General features: G+C 37.3%; 1 protein-coding gene across 2 annotated transcripts in view; it reads right to left on the bottom strand.

The window, feature by feature from the left end:
* Positions 1-1,281: 1,281 nt before the first annotated feature.
* ESR1 (estrogen receptor 1) overlaps positions 1,282-15,708 on the bottom strand; it is a 156,658-nt gene continuing 142,231 nt past the window's right edge. For both annotated transcript variants that reach the window (XM_079331385.1, XM_079331386.1), the window contains exons 7-9: positions 13,682-13,815; positions 8,304-8,487; positions 1,282-6,502 (exon numbers count right to left, since the gene is read on the bottom strand). In XM_079331385.1, the coding sequence (XP_079187511.1) occupies positions 6,268-6,502; positions 8,304-8,487; positions 13,682-13,815 (553 nt within the window). In that variant the 3' untranslated portion in view covers positions 1,282-6,267. The remainder of the gene's footprint in view (positions 6,503-8,303; positions 8,488-13,681; positions 13,816-15,708) is intronic.

Raw genomic sequence — 15,708 nt, 5'->3', positions numbered from 1 at the left:
AAGTAAAGTTTGTTAGTTAAGTATTATGTAACAACTGTCTTCTTAAGCCATTTTTCCATGAACTGTAAATGCTCATTTGATTCTGAGGTTAAAAAATTGCATAAATCCATGAAATGGTGCCATGTTTTAAATCAGCATTGAAAATTAATTTATTATTTTGAGCACTTGTACATATGCAGTTAGTTCCTAATTCTCTGACCCAGCCTTTGTGGCCAAAGAAGCAACTTGCAGTCAAGTTCTTTGTTATGGAAGTGTATTGCAAAACAATCACATGATTTGGAACCACTGTTCAGTTCTACTCAGCACTTAAAAAGCCCAACAGTCCCCAGCATTCTTTTAGAGTCTGAACAGATTATTTGCTTTCATATTTAACAGGCTATAAGGTAAGGCTTCACATTAATTAAGTATATTGCCTGTATTGTCCTCATCGAGATGATATTTGGAATAGAGGTAACCATCTTATAATTTTTTTCCTTTTAAGTTAAGTCCAATTAAACATCCCATTAAAGCAAAGAGCTTTTACATATATGTTCATATAAGAAGAGAACCCATGAGGCAATAATTCTATGTGGATCCAGCATGGCACAGAAAACAGATTATGAGATAATCAGTATAGGCACCATATTCTCTCTGTGTTACTGATAAATATATAAACTACAGTAGGTATGCAAATGCTATTGGTTACTGGCTTGATTCTTTGCAAGCACCAAATATGGTTTTGAGATTATTTTACAGAATAGAGTTGAGTTCAGAGTGGTCTTATGTCAATAAAAGTATCTTTCATTTCTTTTCATCCCTTCCTGATGGCTTAGTCAAGACATTTTTTTTCCCTGAGGACTAGTTTCACTTGGGAAAGGAGTACTATTTGCTTTGATATAAGGTAGCTCATGGGAAGTGGTGGCCAACTATAGAAGGCTAAACTCAACAAAATTTGTCTCTTCTGCCATAATTTATTTTACAAGGTAAAATAAGGAATTTAAACCAAAATACTGAGAACATTAAAGAACATAAAATACTAGGTACTTAGGCAACTTTCCTGGTGTTATTAGAATTACTAGAGACTATACCTGTCTTGTTGTTGACTCTAGATATGGAGTATCTGATTCTTTTCAGGGAAAGTGAAGAAACCAAGAAACAGTTTTCACTTGCATTTAGATGCACAGAAACTGACACAATCTAATTCTTTCCAAAACAGCGTACCATTTTGCTGTCCACTGGAAAACAATAAGCAGAGAAGCATATTTTCAAAACATGCAAAATATAACAAAATGAAACAATGTGTTCTGATTAATTCTTTATTTTCAACATCAAATACATTGATAAAAATCTTGCACCAATCAGGTACCATATCAGATTTTTTATCTAAACTTTTTTAGAACTTTTTTTAGGTGCAAAACAAAGAAAAAAATACCTCACCAAAACCGAAGACATCAATAATTTCATATGCATCAGTGAAAGAACAGAATACTTCGACCAATACGTTATGACAGCTAAGCCTATACCAAAGAAAGGACTTTGCATTTACAGACTACATAGTGCACACAAAAGCATTGGTTTCATAGTACATACAATAAGGTAATACATAAAGTGGCTTGATAATGCAAGTCTCATGACCAGCAGTCTATCCCTTCCATTTTCAATGGCACTTTCTGAAGAAACAGACTTCTAATCATAGGCACACAGGATTACAGAATTTACTAATTTGCATGATGGCAGCATATAATTTTAAATTTTTTTTTAATTTATTTATTTAGGCACATTCGAATGCAAAAAAATTAATATCCTTTTAACACAGTGCAAATCCAAATACCCTCTATGGGCAACAATCACTTTGAAAACTTTCAGAATATAAGGCTACCTACATTTGAAGGATGAAAGGGAACTGTGAGTAGAAAGGGTAGGACATTAATATTGGGAAAACATTAATTTTAAACTCTCAGATCAATTTGAGATTATGCTACACTTGCAGGTCACAGCAAAGATTGGTTTGTATTACAATGCCATTGTTAACATAACCCTTCTATTACATGTGTTGACTTTCCAATTGTAAAGCCATGCCATGGTTGTAGATAGCATTGAAAACATCAATCTCTTTATTCAAAATAAGAAATGCACTTCACACAAGTTTAGCTGAGAATGCTTTATATACAAAATCCCATTATCTGAAGGTTGAGTTGCACTCTAATTTTAAAGCAGGAAATTATATACTCAAGAGGGACTTGCCATGTTCTTACCTAAGCTTGTAAGACTAAAGACCTACTGAGGCAGAGTTTTTACTTTTTTGGTAGTTTGCTTATTTTTAAGCATTTGGCACAGCTCTTAAGGAATCAGTTGGCATGAACTGAAATGGATGGAGGCTTCAGTACAAATCCTGGCTCTTATGAAGGGGATGGTGTGGGGTTTTTTTGTTTGCTTTTTTCAACTCAAGGTCCAGTGATCTGCTGACAGTCCTTGCAATATTCTTGGGAGCTCAGTTCAGATTATTTCTTTAATTACATTTTTAAATCTCTCAGTGTAGAGAAGGAGAAAAATCATCAAGTGATGTCACTGAAACATAATAGTAAATTTATCACAACACACGCCAAGAAACTTTCATTAAACTATTTTACCCGAGTACAAATCTTATTAACCCAGCTGGGAATTTTACCTGAGACAAAGTCTGCAACATTGAAGTCTGCAATGTGGCTGAAACCACTATAAACCAGAGTAGCTTTCACATATCCAGACATCACATATTATGACACCACTAAGTGCTACACATCTCCCTATCTCCTCTTCTACCTCCCAAGCTTTTTGCAATACTTCAGTAACAACCATATTCTCAAGCAAAGCAAGTTCATCTGGTCTATTTATGTTTGCCTTGTGCTGGTAATACATTGCCTATGTTTCTAGAGGGTTTTTTTGTTTTTTAATATTTTTGTTTTTTTAAAAAAATCCATGTATAAATGTTACAAAATAATTATTTTTTTAGCTGTCTAGAGGCATCACTATGAATGTTTTGGTAAAAGCATAATTAGCTGCCTTGAAAAGTTTTCATTCAATTTTTTTATTACAGCATATATTTTATGTAATATCCAGCACCAGGTATTCAGGTAGTACTGGTTTGTCAGCTGCAAATATAAAGTATATATGTATATATATATATATATATATACACACATAAAATAGCATCTTGTGAAATAACGATTACCAAATGTCAGGCACAATTGTTTGCATACATGAGAGTATCATTCAGAATTACATATGAAAAAAGGTGCCATGTTTGTATCATAGACTTTTTTAATCAATTGAATAGCTACATTCAGCTGTCTGATAAGGGGGCCATCTTTATAGATAACTCTGGGAATGTTACCATATTCGTTAAGGTGCTGCTTCTATTAAAATCTCATTAAAAAGTTAATGATATGGATCCTAAATCTGCCCCGAGGTAAATTAATGTTCTACTGGGAATCACTCTCCCTCTTTCTGGGTGGCCCTTCACTGTTGTCACCACTAACATAGGAGGACTGGTTGAAAGTTAAATTGCTTCCTTGCAAAGGCTGATCCCAGGAAAGGATTCATAATTATTGTGAGCTGAGTGATATTATTCTGTATATTCCATGACACATTATGATACCCTTCTGACTGCTGCATACCACTTCACATCGTGCTTTTCCATCTTCACTGGCAAAATCTCTTGAGTGTAAAGGTACATGCCCTATGTAGGTACCATCCAAATCTGAGCCTCTCTTGCGAATTGCTCTCCGTGAACTACCTTCTATCCTCTAGGTAAATTTACACTTGAATTGATGTAATGACATGTTCTGGGATGTAGGGAGGGAGGCATTCATTTAAACCAATTTGTCTTCCAGCTTATGAGCTTGATCTGTGTGTTCTATCTTAGAGAACACCAAGTTGAATGTACAGTATTTAAAGAGCAGCTCTAATGCACACTGGGCTACAAGTGAATGATGATGGTGTAAGCACGTGAATTTAACTATAGGGGTTCCTGTGCTCCATTCAGATCTTAGCCTGCACTCATTTGAGTGAACTCATGGGTTTTCTAACACATCTGAAAGCCAGCTACCAAAAAACCCCAAAATTTCAATTTTCTTTCATTACATTTAGGAGCCCTCAAAAAGCCCTTAGGTACCAAATTAGCGCTCGCACACACACACATATACACACACACACACATGCTTTTACTGAATACACAAAAAGACAAAATCTTCAGCACATTCAGATAAAAATGACACCATAATATGCATCAAGAAAAAGCCTATGAATTTACGGTGATTGCTTCACATGTTTAGGCTTGCACAGTTTTCGAGGAAACTTCTCAAACATTGGTAGCATGTAGCTTTAGGCTTTCAAACTGCTCATGTCCTCAGATATGTACATTAAACTATTATAGACACCAGTATGTACATTCACTAAAGAATTGAATTCTTGACTTGAAGCACTAACCCGTCCTATGCCTTGCTGCCTTCACAACTGCTATGAAATTTGATCTCACTGCACACAGACTCTGCCTGTGTGACAGGGAGTGTAATTTGACATAGGCATTCCTGTATGGCATTGCTGTTTCCTATATTCAGTTTCTACAGAATATTCCAATCAACATAAAGGTTTGAACTGTAATAAAAACATCCCCAAACCATTTCACTAGCACTGTGGCCAGCTGCTATTGAGCAGCCTACACATGTGCTAGGAAACATCCTTACTGGCAGGGCAGTTGCTTCCAACCAGCTATTGGAATAGTCCCCGGTCTGTGCTAACTCCCAATCTGCACCTGCCAACCAGAAATGCAGATAGCACAGGTAAAGTTTATAATTCGATTGGTAAATTATCCCTGTCATATGTAATAATCTCATTCCAGTACCCAGCAAAGTTCCCTGACATTTAATTGTCTAGCATAGAGGCAGTCAAACAACAGCACCAACTCCTACTTTGGATAGAATATCACGTGGAGTTCTTCAGTCTCTTTCATCTTTTGTTGAAACTCTTGATGTCAGTGGACCTTTTGTATATTTACAGTTGGTCTGAAGAATCAAACTGATCCTTATGAATATCCTTAGGAGGTAGAGACGCATGGAGAAAGACAGATTTATCCTTCTGGACATGCAGTCCCGAGTCTACACCATGTCTGAGGCTCATTGCCCAGTTTTTGTGCCACAGATGAGCTGGCTCTTAACAGTGATTTTGAAACATTCCACAACAAGAGCCAAAGAAAGCCAAGGTAAGGGAAAACTTGCTGCTCTGACTGTGATACTAGCCCTCCCACACAAGCTACACCACACTGCTGAGTGGGATAGGACCATCCCACTCTTCTGTGCCAGTCTCACACTGGCATCCTCACCCCTTGCTTTGTAGCACAACAAAGCACAGAATAGGGGGAGGGATTTTTGTAAATAGTGCTGTATCCTGTATGTGTGTGAAGACCTTTCTTTAAGACCTCATGATTTTTGTAATCATCTGGTCTGATTTAAGAGTAATTCTCTCTGTTATCACTATTTTCCTTGTTGCCCTGGATTTACACTCTTGGGCAACAAAACAGCTTCCTAGGATCAAACAAGATAGCATGCATGCAAAGCAATTCATTAGAGAGTATGGTAAGGATACCTAAAAGTTTGGTCAGAATGAGCTTGAGAAGGAGTTTCCTGGTGACGTAAGCCAGCAAGGTAAAATAGTATAATTCTCAGACAGCAGTTCCTTTATACTGTAAGAAGAAAAAGGCAGGAATCTAACTAAATTACCAAGGCAGTCCCTCACAGTGCAGCTTTCCTATGGCACAGTCAACTTTCTGTTTACACTGTCCAAAAAGTCATCCAGAATCTCTACCAAACTGCTTCAAAATTTCAAGCAAGTTTTGAAAGTAAAAGTAAAGGACTAAGTGAGCTCAGGATTTTGGGTGGGTATTAACAAAGACTACCACTCATGAAGATACCAATATGCATGGGTGGTATGGTCTATCAATTTATAGTAAAATGAATGTATGGTTTAGATTAGGACTTAGTTATCCAAATAACATGCAAAATTAAATAAAAACACTGCACATTTTAAATCAAGCTAGCCAGACAATCCTTGCTGGCTATCCATGGTGATGAAATGTCTTCAATTTAGGATAAGCAATAAATTTAGGCAAGAGGTTGACAAACACTCATATGGAAAATGCTGGTGTCTGTTGTCACTGGAGTGTTTTCAAAGGCGGCACTATAGACAAAATGAAGCATGAGCTAGGTAGAACACTGCTGGGTTTCTCATACCACTGTATATACTGACTTCTGCTTATATCGTATTCTGCATGCTCTCCTCTTCTTTGCTGTTTACATAAAAAGACTGCAAGGAATGAGATGAAGCTGATGCAGCTGTCAGCTGGCTGCGGCTCTCCTCCTCCACGGGCGCGGCACTCCTGGCTGCTGGGGCGTGCAGCCGGTGAGCGTCCAGCATCTCCAGCAGCAGATCGTACAGAGGAACTACGTTCTTGCACTTCATGTTGTACAGGTGCTCCATGCCTTTGTTGCTGTGGGTTGTGATGAAACAGCAGTTACTTTCCAAATATGTTTTGTGGGGATTAAAAAAAAAAGCTACCAGCTAACAATATTTGCTGGGTTCATATAAATCCTGACTTGTACAAAACAATTAACTTAGCAGTGCATTTGCTGTGCACATCTGCTATAGTTAAGCAGAAGGTGTCACCTTCAAAGAACGTTGCTGACTGCTGCAGTCAAGTTGCCTTCCACAGGTGTTTCTTTTCCTCTTCTTTTCCTAAAATGTAGCCTAGAGCACATAGACTCTTAACTTAGCCACCATGACTAAGTGGATGGAATTAATTTTGCCTTTGCCATAATAAAAAAATGTCAGTTTCAATATCAGTCTTTCAACCAATTTCTTTGCAGAAGCTCACTTACAATACCATCCATTCACAAAACTATGAAAAATAATTAGCTTTCCTTTACATCTGGAATGTCCTGAATTGTTATTTATTTTTTGGGAGAAGGGGGAGGAAGGTTCATTAACAAAGGACAAACAAACTCTATAAAATGCTCTATAAAATGACACAAATTTAAAAAAAAACACATGCACACATCCCTTGACTTTTCCCCAAAGATCTGTGTATCAGTTCAGGAGGTAAAATCTGCATGTTTCAGCTTTAGCAGCTAAGATGTGGTGTTTAATTTAAATTTCATTAGCTGAAATAATGAAAATTAAAATCTGTGTAGCAATATCTCCTGTGGTTTCATAATAATAAAATCCATAGCACATCTTTATAGAAATGTATACTGTTAACACCTCATCCACTGAGCAGCTACCTTAAGAGGCAATTTGGGAGAATCATTTGCTGCAATTACTAACAATATAATAACAGGCTGCTCACCTGTTATTAGCAAAAGGCATGGTCCTCTAGACTGGAATTTAGTAGTTCTGCATTTATCCTCATCCATAATGAGGATATCCACAACTCACATAACATTCCTAAATCTCTTTTCTAAAGTGATTTGCAATCATGACACTTGTGAAAAGTGGCTGCATAAAAGTGATAATTTTATTAAATCTTATAGGAGACTAAAGTTTGCAGAGCAAAGCTACTCCTACATTGATATTCTTCTCAGCACTTTTCAAACACCCGTGCCCAGGTCTGGGGTCCTCACCCTGAGGAAAAACTTACACCTGTTAGAAGCAGGGCCGTGAAGGTGGTCCAAGGGCTGGAGCACCTCTCCTATGAGGAAAGGCTGAGAAAACTGGAGTAGTTCAGCCTGGAGGAGGCTCCTTACAGAAGCCTTCCAGTACCTAAAAGGGGTCTAGAAGAGAGCTGGAGGGGGATTTTTACAAGGACATGCAGTGACAGGACAAGACAGGGTGACTTCAAACTGAAAGAGCACAGGTTTGGATTAGACTAGTAAGAATTTCTGTACTTAGGTTTGTGAGGCACTAGAACAGGTTGTCCAGAGAAGCTGTGGGTCTCCCATCCCTGGAAGTGTTCAAGGCCAGCTTGGATGAGGACACGAGCAGTCTGGTCTAAGTGGAAGGCATTCCTACCCATATCTGGAGATTTGGAACTAGATGATCTTTAAGTTTCCTTCCAAACCAGGCCATTCTATAATTCTATGTCACACATAAGATTAGAAGCAGATACTACTTTCCATCAAACTATCAGCACTATCAAAACAAAAGGCAGATAAAAAGACAACTAGAAGGGACAAATGGGGTAAATGTTTTCATGTGGATTTTTTTTTTTTTTCACATAGTTTGCACTCTCACCTGTGAAGGAGATGTGTGCATGTACATTCATGACACCTCTCTTGCATGGGCCCAGCACTCACCTCATGTGTCTGATGTGAGAGAGGATGAGGAGGAGCTGGGCCAGTCTTCTATGTTGCTGCTGCAGAGAAAGACCTGACTTAGCCATCAAGTGTATGAGAGTGTCTGTGATTTTGTCCAGGACACGGTGAATATAATCTTTCTCTTCCAGAGATTTCAAGGTGCTGGAAAGAAAAGTGTACACACCTAAAATAGGAGGGAGAAAGAAAACAAACAAGCCACAGATAAAAATTACTTTAGTGGACTCAGAGTTGTTCCCCTTGAGAGCTCTGCAATACTTACAGACCAACCCAAGCTTTCAGCAGCTTTGCCATTTCCCCTGCTGTTTAATATTTGATTTTTAGTGGTTTTCTAGTCAATCTATAACTGAATAATGTTGCCACAAAACATGTAAACAAAAACAGGGTTTCTTTATGGACGTTTGCCTCAACAAAATCCTCACAACCAAGCAAAAGCCTTGAAAGGTGTATTCCTTCACCTGCAAAGCTGACTCTCCTTTAAAAACTGTGTCCAAATCAACTTGTGCAAATTTAGCTGTCTTGAATTGCTTACTGCTGTCGAATTGCTTACTGCTGAAAGTGAGCCACCCGAAGATTCGGATAAAAACTTTTTCCAGAGGACAAAACATCTAAAAACTCCCTCTCCAACAGCCCCTCTACATCACCTATGAGAGTCTGTAATCCAGGCATAAGAGCTTTTGCTAATGGTAAATCTTGGGAGCATGAAGTACATCAGCTTACAAAACTGCAAAGTCTAAATTATCTGATGCTGTTTTATATTGATTTTTTTTCTGGACAACAGCACACAGCCAATGTGAATCAGGTCACAACAACACTGTGCTGCCAAAAGAGAGCTGTTGTATTCAGCATCAGTTTTTAAATCTTTTGGACTGAACCAACAACTCTAAACAGGTCGTACTGCCATAATCCAGTCCTGAGGCACCAGAGGTTTAAGATGCACATATGGTAATACAATCAAATTGGCTTCATCATAGAGTGTTCATTGTCCTGTGTCCATAACACACTTGACAAATCCTGTGCTTTCGTCCTTCTGCATCAGCTCACAGAGCCAAGAAGAGATTTAGCTTTTGTCCTTGAAAAAAAAAAAATGGTTTCTGCAATAATATTTTATTTTGCTCTTCTTTAAAGCATCATATACAGCAGACTTTGGAATGCAGTCAGTGCTGTTAAGTATAAAAGACATGCATTCACAGACAGACATATATGTTACAACATATATGCTATATATGCTATAGCTTGTTTTCATTGTTTGCAGCCTTGGGGCTGCCACTGGATGTGAAGATACTTTGCTGTGCATCTGAGAAGTCAGGGAGCTGAAATTTTTTAACATCCTCACATCATCTGGGTACTTCAAGGACCTGACATCCAGAACTACTGTAACCTGCAAATAGCTTTTATGTTTTGGGTCTTCAGTACTATAAAGAAATGTAACTGTGTTTGTGAATGTGAGTGTCTCTGGGAAAGAGTAAGCAAGAAACTGCTTTTAAAAACCAAAAGGATAATTCAATCATATCAAAAAATCATCAATCAGAATTCTTAATTTTGGTAATGGGTATTGCTTCAAATTTGATATAGATAGATAGTACTGTGGCCTCTTTTCTCACACAGCTTTTCATCACTATTGTTATTTTTACTGAAATTAATTCACAATTAATGGGGCTTTACTCAGCTGAACCTTTCTCAGCTGACTCTGAACTGCCCTCACACATGTCTATTGACAATACAAGTCTTGATAGCTTAACTCATACCTGTAGGGGCAAGATTCTTAAATATTACTGGCAAAACACAATCCACTAGAAGGAAATATTAATCTCATAAATGCACAGTGCCTCCAGAGATGTTTACTTCAGCCTTAGGAACTATTGTGCTCGTGAAGCAATACCCCATAGCTCCATACTACTGAAAATAGTTAAAGAAAATAATCTTTAAGGAGGAATTTTTTTCTCACTTAGTCTAGAAGCTATTAAAAACTGTAAATCAAAAAAGCACTCCCCAATAACTGTAGAGAATTCAGGCAACTGCCAGTCAATAACTGCCAAGGAAAATTACGTGTAGTTTTCCTTTCTACATCCTCATGGTGATTGCTTCTGCCCCAGGCCACTGACCATAGACTTCCCCAAAAATAAAATACTGGTTATCACACTCTCATACACATCCAAGCAGAGTTTTCAAATGAGGGTGCAGAAAATTGCCTTAGCAAAGTGAAATTTAACAGTCTCCAAGGCCTTTCCAAACCTAAATTGAACAGCTACCAGGTTGATTTCCAGCTCTTTCTGTAGGTCAGTGTTGTAAAACCAAACAGGTGCAAGAACAGAGGAAACACCACCCTAGAACCAAGCAAGGCCTGTTGGTCCATGCCTGTAACACATACCAGGACAGGAGCCCTTGGGGGCTGCAGGGCTACTGTGCCAGCCCTTGGCAGACATTGATATAATTTTTTATCTCTCACCATATATAATTATATATTTATTGCATGTTACTGTAGAAGAGAATGCCCTCAACATCTTTTCTGTCACAATAAACCCCAGTTTAAAATATTTAAAATTTTTAAAAATATTTTATGCCACATAGCACCACTCCTCTGATACACTCAAAAGGAAGACATCTGGCATCATGTTTTCCTTTCATGACTCTAGTAGTTATTTTCAAACGTTAAGTAACACCCCTTTAATAATGAGCTGAATGTGGTTTTCAAATACACTGCTTTTGTAGTCAAAAGGTTTATTGCTTCAGTTTTAGAGGGGCACTTTCAGGTTTGTTACTTAGCTGGACACAATGATGTCCTTGTTACAGACATGTCACCTTGGTATCTCAGCAAAACTGTGAAAGTAGCATAAGCATCTACCTTGGCTTACAAACAAAACCTTCCATCCTTTTCACATGCATGGAGCAAAACTAAAAAAAAACACAACCTGCATTTTTTCCAAAACCGTATGGAAAAGGAGTGTAAAGATATTTAACAGCCTTGAAAGATGTTGCAAAAACAGAAATGTCCAACAAAGGTACTAAACAACACTACTTCATGTGAAGAGAATTCCAGATGTCCAAGGATTTAATAAAGAAATGTTTGTGTACACTCAATAAATTAAATCCACTCAAAGATTTGAATGCAAAAGCAGACTGCTTTTAAACATGAGATGTAGCATAATTAGTCCTATTTGTTTAATTAACCCGCTTGTTTAAATCTTTGAGATCTACCTGTTTAATCACATGTATATATAATACAGGCAGCATAATAAGCCAAAAATTCATTGTGTATTTATCTGCTGTTGCTTTAGTAGAAGATTTGTGAATATTTGCATATACACCCACAGAAAGAAATCAGGTTAGGGTAGGTTTAGAAGTCATCTAGTTGTTCCTCTTGCTCAAACAGTGGTAACTTCAGGGTTAGATCAAGCTGCCTAGAGCTTTCTCCAGCTGAATTCTGAGTATTTGAAAGGATTGAGATCCTACCATTTTTCTGGCCAACCTGTTTCAGTGCTAAGCCTCTCTCTGGGTAGAGTTTTCGTTCTGTTTATCTGGCCAGGATCTCCCTTGCTGTGGTTTGTCTACATTGCAGTCTGTCCTTCTGTTTTGCACCTCTGAGAAGGGTCTGGCCCTTCATCAGCTGTCTGAGGGCTGCTTCTCTTTCCCTGGATGAACCAGCACAGCTCTCTTAGCCATGGGCTACAGAGCACACAATGTTTCATACCTGTTCAACCCTTTATGTTAGGAGCCACATTTTGTGAAGTAAAGCATCTCCAAAAGACATTTTAGAGGATCAGTGCCAAACACTTACACAACTCTTACACATACCCCAAATTATGCTCTGTATTGCAGTCTAATGCCTCTCAATTTGAGCATCTAGAGAGTCTGAGAGTCATAAACTTGTATCCACATTCCCATTGTCTAGTTATAAAATTAGTTTGTTGTAAGAAAACAAATACAGAAATGTACCTTTATGCATAAAGGCAATGACATGCAATACAGACATACATTCTGTGGCCACATATACATGGAGTTTAAAGTGATCCCATCTCTCTTATGTGCAGAAGGAAATTTGCCTCTGATTATCACCAACTTCAGTTGTTATATATATATTATTTATTTATTTACAATTTTTCCTTAGGGGTATCTTGTAACAAAAAAAAATCCCATTAACACAGTGAGATGTGCTTATGAAGGATAGCTAGTGATGCCTGGAAGGGCTTTGTCTGAATAAAAAAATTAGTGATATTGATCAATATTAAATATAACAATACAGTAGGCACAAAATTTCTCTAGAGCATTACCTAAATTTTTCATATTCATGACATGAAATTTAATTTATTTTATTCAAACTTCCTGGGTTTTTTTTCTAATTGAAATCAATATTCTAGATTTATTTAAGAAGTTAATTACCATTGAATATATTAGCTAAAATTCTGGAGGACAATCACTTATAACAACAAGACTTAGAGCCCTACACGTCTGCTTAGATCTTCAAGTTCAAATGCATCAAAAAAATTTACAAGTGGGAAAATCCTCAGCATTGGGAAATTCTGGAGTCTTCGGTCACCAGGTAACAGCTTAGCAGAGAATTGTGTCTAAATTTTTTACTTTGTTGCCTGTATTATGATTTTAGATGTTCTAAATAGGTCTATCATTTCCATGAGAACAACATGGGTTCCATTTCTGCATATAAAAAACAAATTGTCTGGAGTTTTTTTCTCATTTGAAACAGAAAAAGTCATCTGGCGTGCAACAGTTTTCTGTCACATGTTTCAAGTTAAATTTGCTTGTTTCAATCATCTCATGCAAAATTCAAATCATCTAACCTTACATATTTATATATTTAACACTTTTTATCTAGTAATTTCTTTTTGAAGTGTACTTCAGGGTGAAATTTACAGCCAAAAACTATAAAGGAAGTGGAAAGTGATTACATCAGTGTTAGATGCCTATAATTTATTATCAACTAAACCATGATAAACTCAACCACATTTTTGCTCTTGTTTTCTTTTATTTTGCCATCACCTAAGCACTGAAGTTAAGCATTGCCTTTGGGTGACCAGCTATTTTGGGTTCCAGCTATTTCAGTGTCTTGCAAGCAGAGTTTTAAGTCCTGCCAGCATCTGATTCAAAGCACTTCTCTGACCACTCTCCACACAGTGCACACAGTGTGTCATCTACTCACTGCATCCATTTTCTGGGTCCCACCTACATCACTGGACAGGTTTGACTGCTTCTACCCCAGTCTGGTGCTGCCTGCATCTGTGTTGAAAACCCATTTCCATTGTTGCTGTCTCAAAATGAAAATGCCATTAAGGACAGCAAGCAGTGTTCAAGCCCATGCAGAAGCAGCCACAATTACCCCAGTGACAGCAAAGCACACGACTTACCAGAATTGAGCAGGATGATGGACTTAAGGCACACAAATTCCTCCCCTTGAAGGTTCATCATGCGGAACCGAGCAGCAGTAGCCAGCAGCATGTCAAAGATTTCCACCATGCCCTCTACACATTTCCCTTGATTCCTGTGTGAATACAATCAATGGGGAGACATTCACAGTTTTATCCCAGTGGGACCATGAGTTTCTCATCCCCTTGGACCAATACCCTCCGATTTGATTTCATCAGCTCAAGAGCAAGTATGTGACTTTCTAGTCCGTGCATATTTGATATATTTGTGATTAGGAAAGCACTGTTCTCAGTGTTCCAAGAAAAATAAATAAACTATTAATTTCTGCGTTTGAAAAAAGAAAAATCAATTTCAGGAGCTCATCACAAAGGCATTACTGTGATGGAACATTTTAAATTGACTCAACCAAATCTTTATATTGAGGAAAAGATTTGTTTAAAACTACATTTTGATTTGTGTGTATGTGTTCTGCTTTTGTTACTTTGGTTACTCTTTCTTTTTTTTCCCTTTAACTGAAATTGTCACAATTCTTTGCATTTCTCCCTCCCTAACCATTTGCACTTTTTCTAGCTGGCCAAGCAACAAGTGTTCCAACACACTTCTCTAGATGTTCAATGTCTACATCATTCCTTCTTAAAGAATAAGCTTATTCATGAGCTCATAAAAGGATCTAGGAGGCTAAAATCATATTTGTATGACTGATTAAAACTGTCAGTTCTCTCTATATATCAAGTAACTTTTTACATTGCAGCATTAAACAAAACTGAAGTTTGGAACATCTCAAAGTGTTTATTAGTAATGGCAATTAACCATCTCCTTCTGCTCACAGTACTGGGCATTCCAGCTCACAAATTTTTATCTTGCCCACTCAACCTGCAGCTGAAGAATTTATGCAGATTGTAATTATTTTTGGTGAAAATTTTGTCTGCAGATCATTTGGTGATTTCCACTGCTGCTTTTGCTTTTTATCAAGAACTACCTACTTTTACTTTTGTTAGGCCTTCCTGAGTAAAATTTTAATATATAAGACTTTATCAGTGATCTGATCTGCTGTTTAGAAATATAATACTTTTTAGATAAGGCTTTCATAAACAAAATTAGGAAGATCATTGCTACAGGAAAATTCAAAGACGTTTTTACAAAGAAAAACTATAATTTATAACATGAAAAAGACTGAACATGTCCTAATTTCATTGTGACAAGAAACCTACCAGCCTAGAGACACCTGCCCCAAGTCCTAGCAGAGATGTGCTGCTGAGAACCTGTAGCTGATATCTGAACCCACACCAGACCCTCAGACAAAGCAGACTTCTTCCCTTCTGATTGCAGACTGTGAAACTTCTTTGCACCTTCCAAGGTGTCAGGACAAGTTTCAATGTTTCTGATAAAGTATAATCACCCGCAACTATAGAAAGGTTCATTTCCTCTCTGTAGAGTTTAGCACAGAGGACTGGAATACTTTAATAGTTTTGCATTTAGTTTAAGGATTTAGTATTCCAGGATTTTGCAGAAATGAAAAGTTTCCGTGGATCAAAAGACAAATGACTGATATTAAAAAAACCCACATCTTCATGTCTGACTGAGATATTTGTTTGGTTCCTAGAACCCACAAAACTACTGCAGCCAGCTTTCAAAACATTTCAGAATATTACAGTCTGAACAAATTGCAAAAATTGCATGTCTAAGACCAGAGGAAAAAAAATAAACTGAAAATTATTTGTAAAATAAGACCATTTAACATGTCTTATGGTGCCTCTGAAGACAGACATTTTGATAGCAAGTAAGAATTATTCCTGAACTCCTACAAAAACAATTCAATAGACTGTAGTTTACAAAATCAATATTCCAATCATGATTCTCTTGCTGACAAGTACGATCTCTAGACAAAAATCCCTAATAGAGCAACACGTATTCCATGTGCTTAAATCAACCTGTGTGCCTCTTTCCCACTAACTGAACTCATATGATAGAGGATTAATAAAAATTATGTAAATTTTAGAGATTCTAA

This window comes from Erithacus rubecula (assembly GCF_903797595.1).
Source record: "Erithacus rubecula genome assembly, chromosome: 2".
In the NCBI taxonomy this organism is placed as follows: domain Eukaryota; kingdom Metazoa; phylum Chordata; class Aves; order Passeriformes; family Muscicapidae; genus Erithacus; species Erithacus rubecula.
This window is presented reverse-complemented; position numbering and strand designations above follow the sequence as displayed.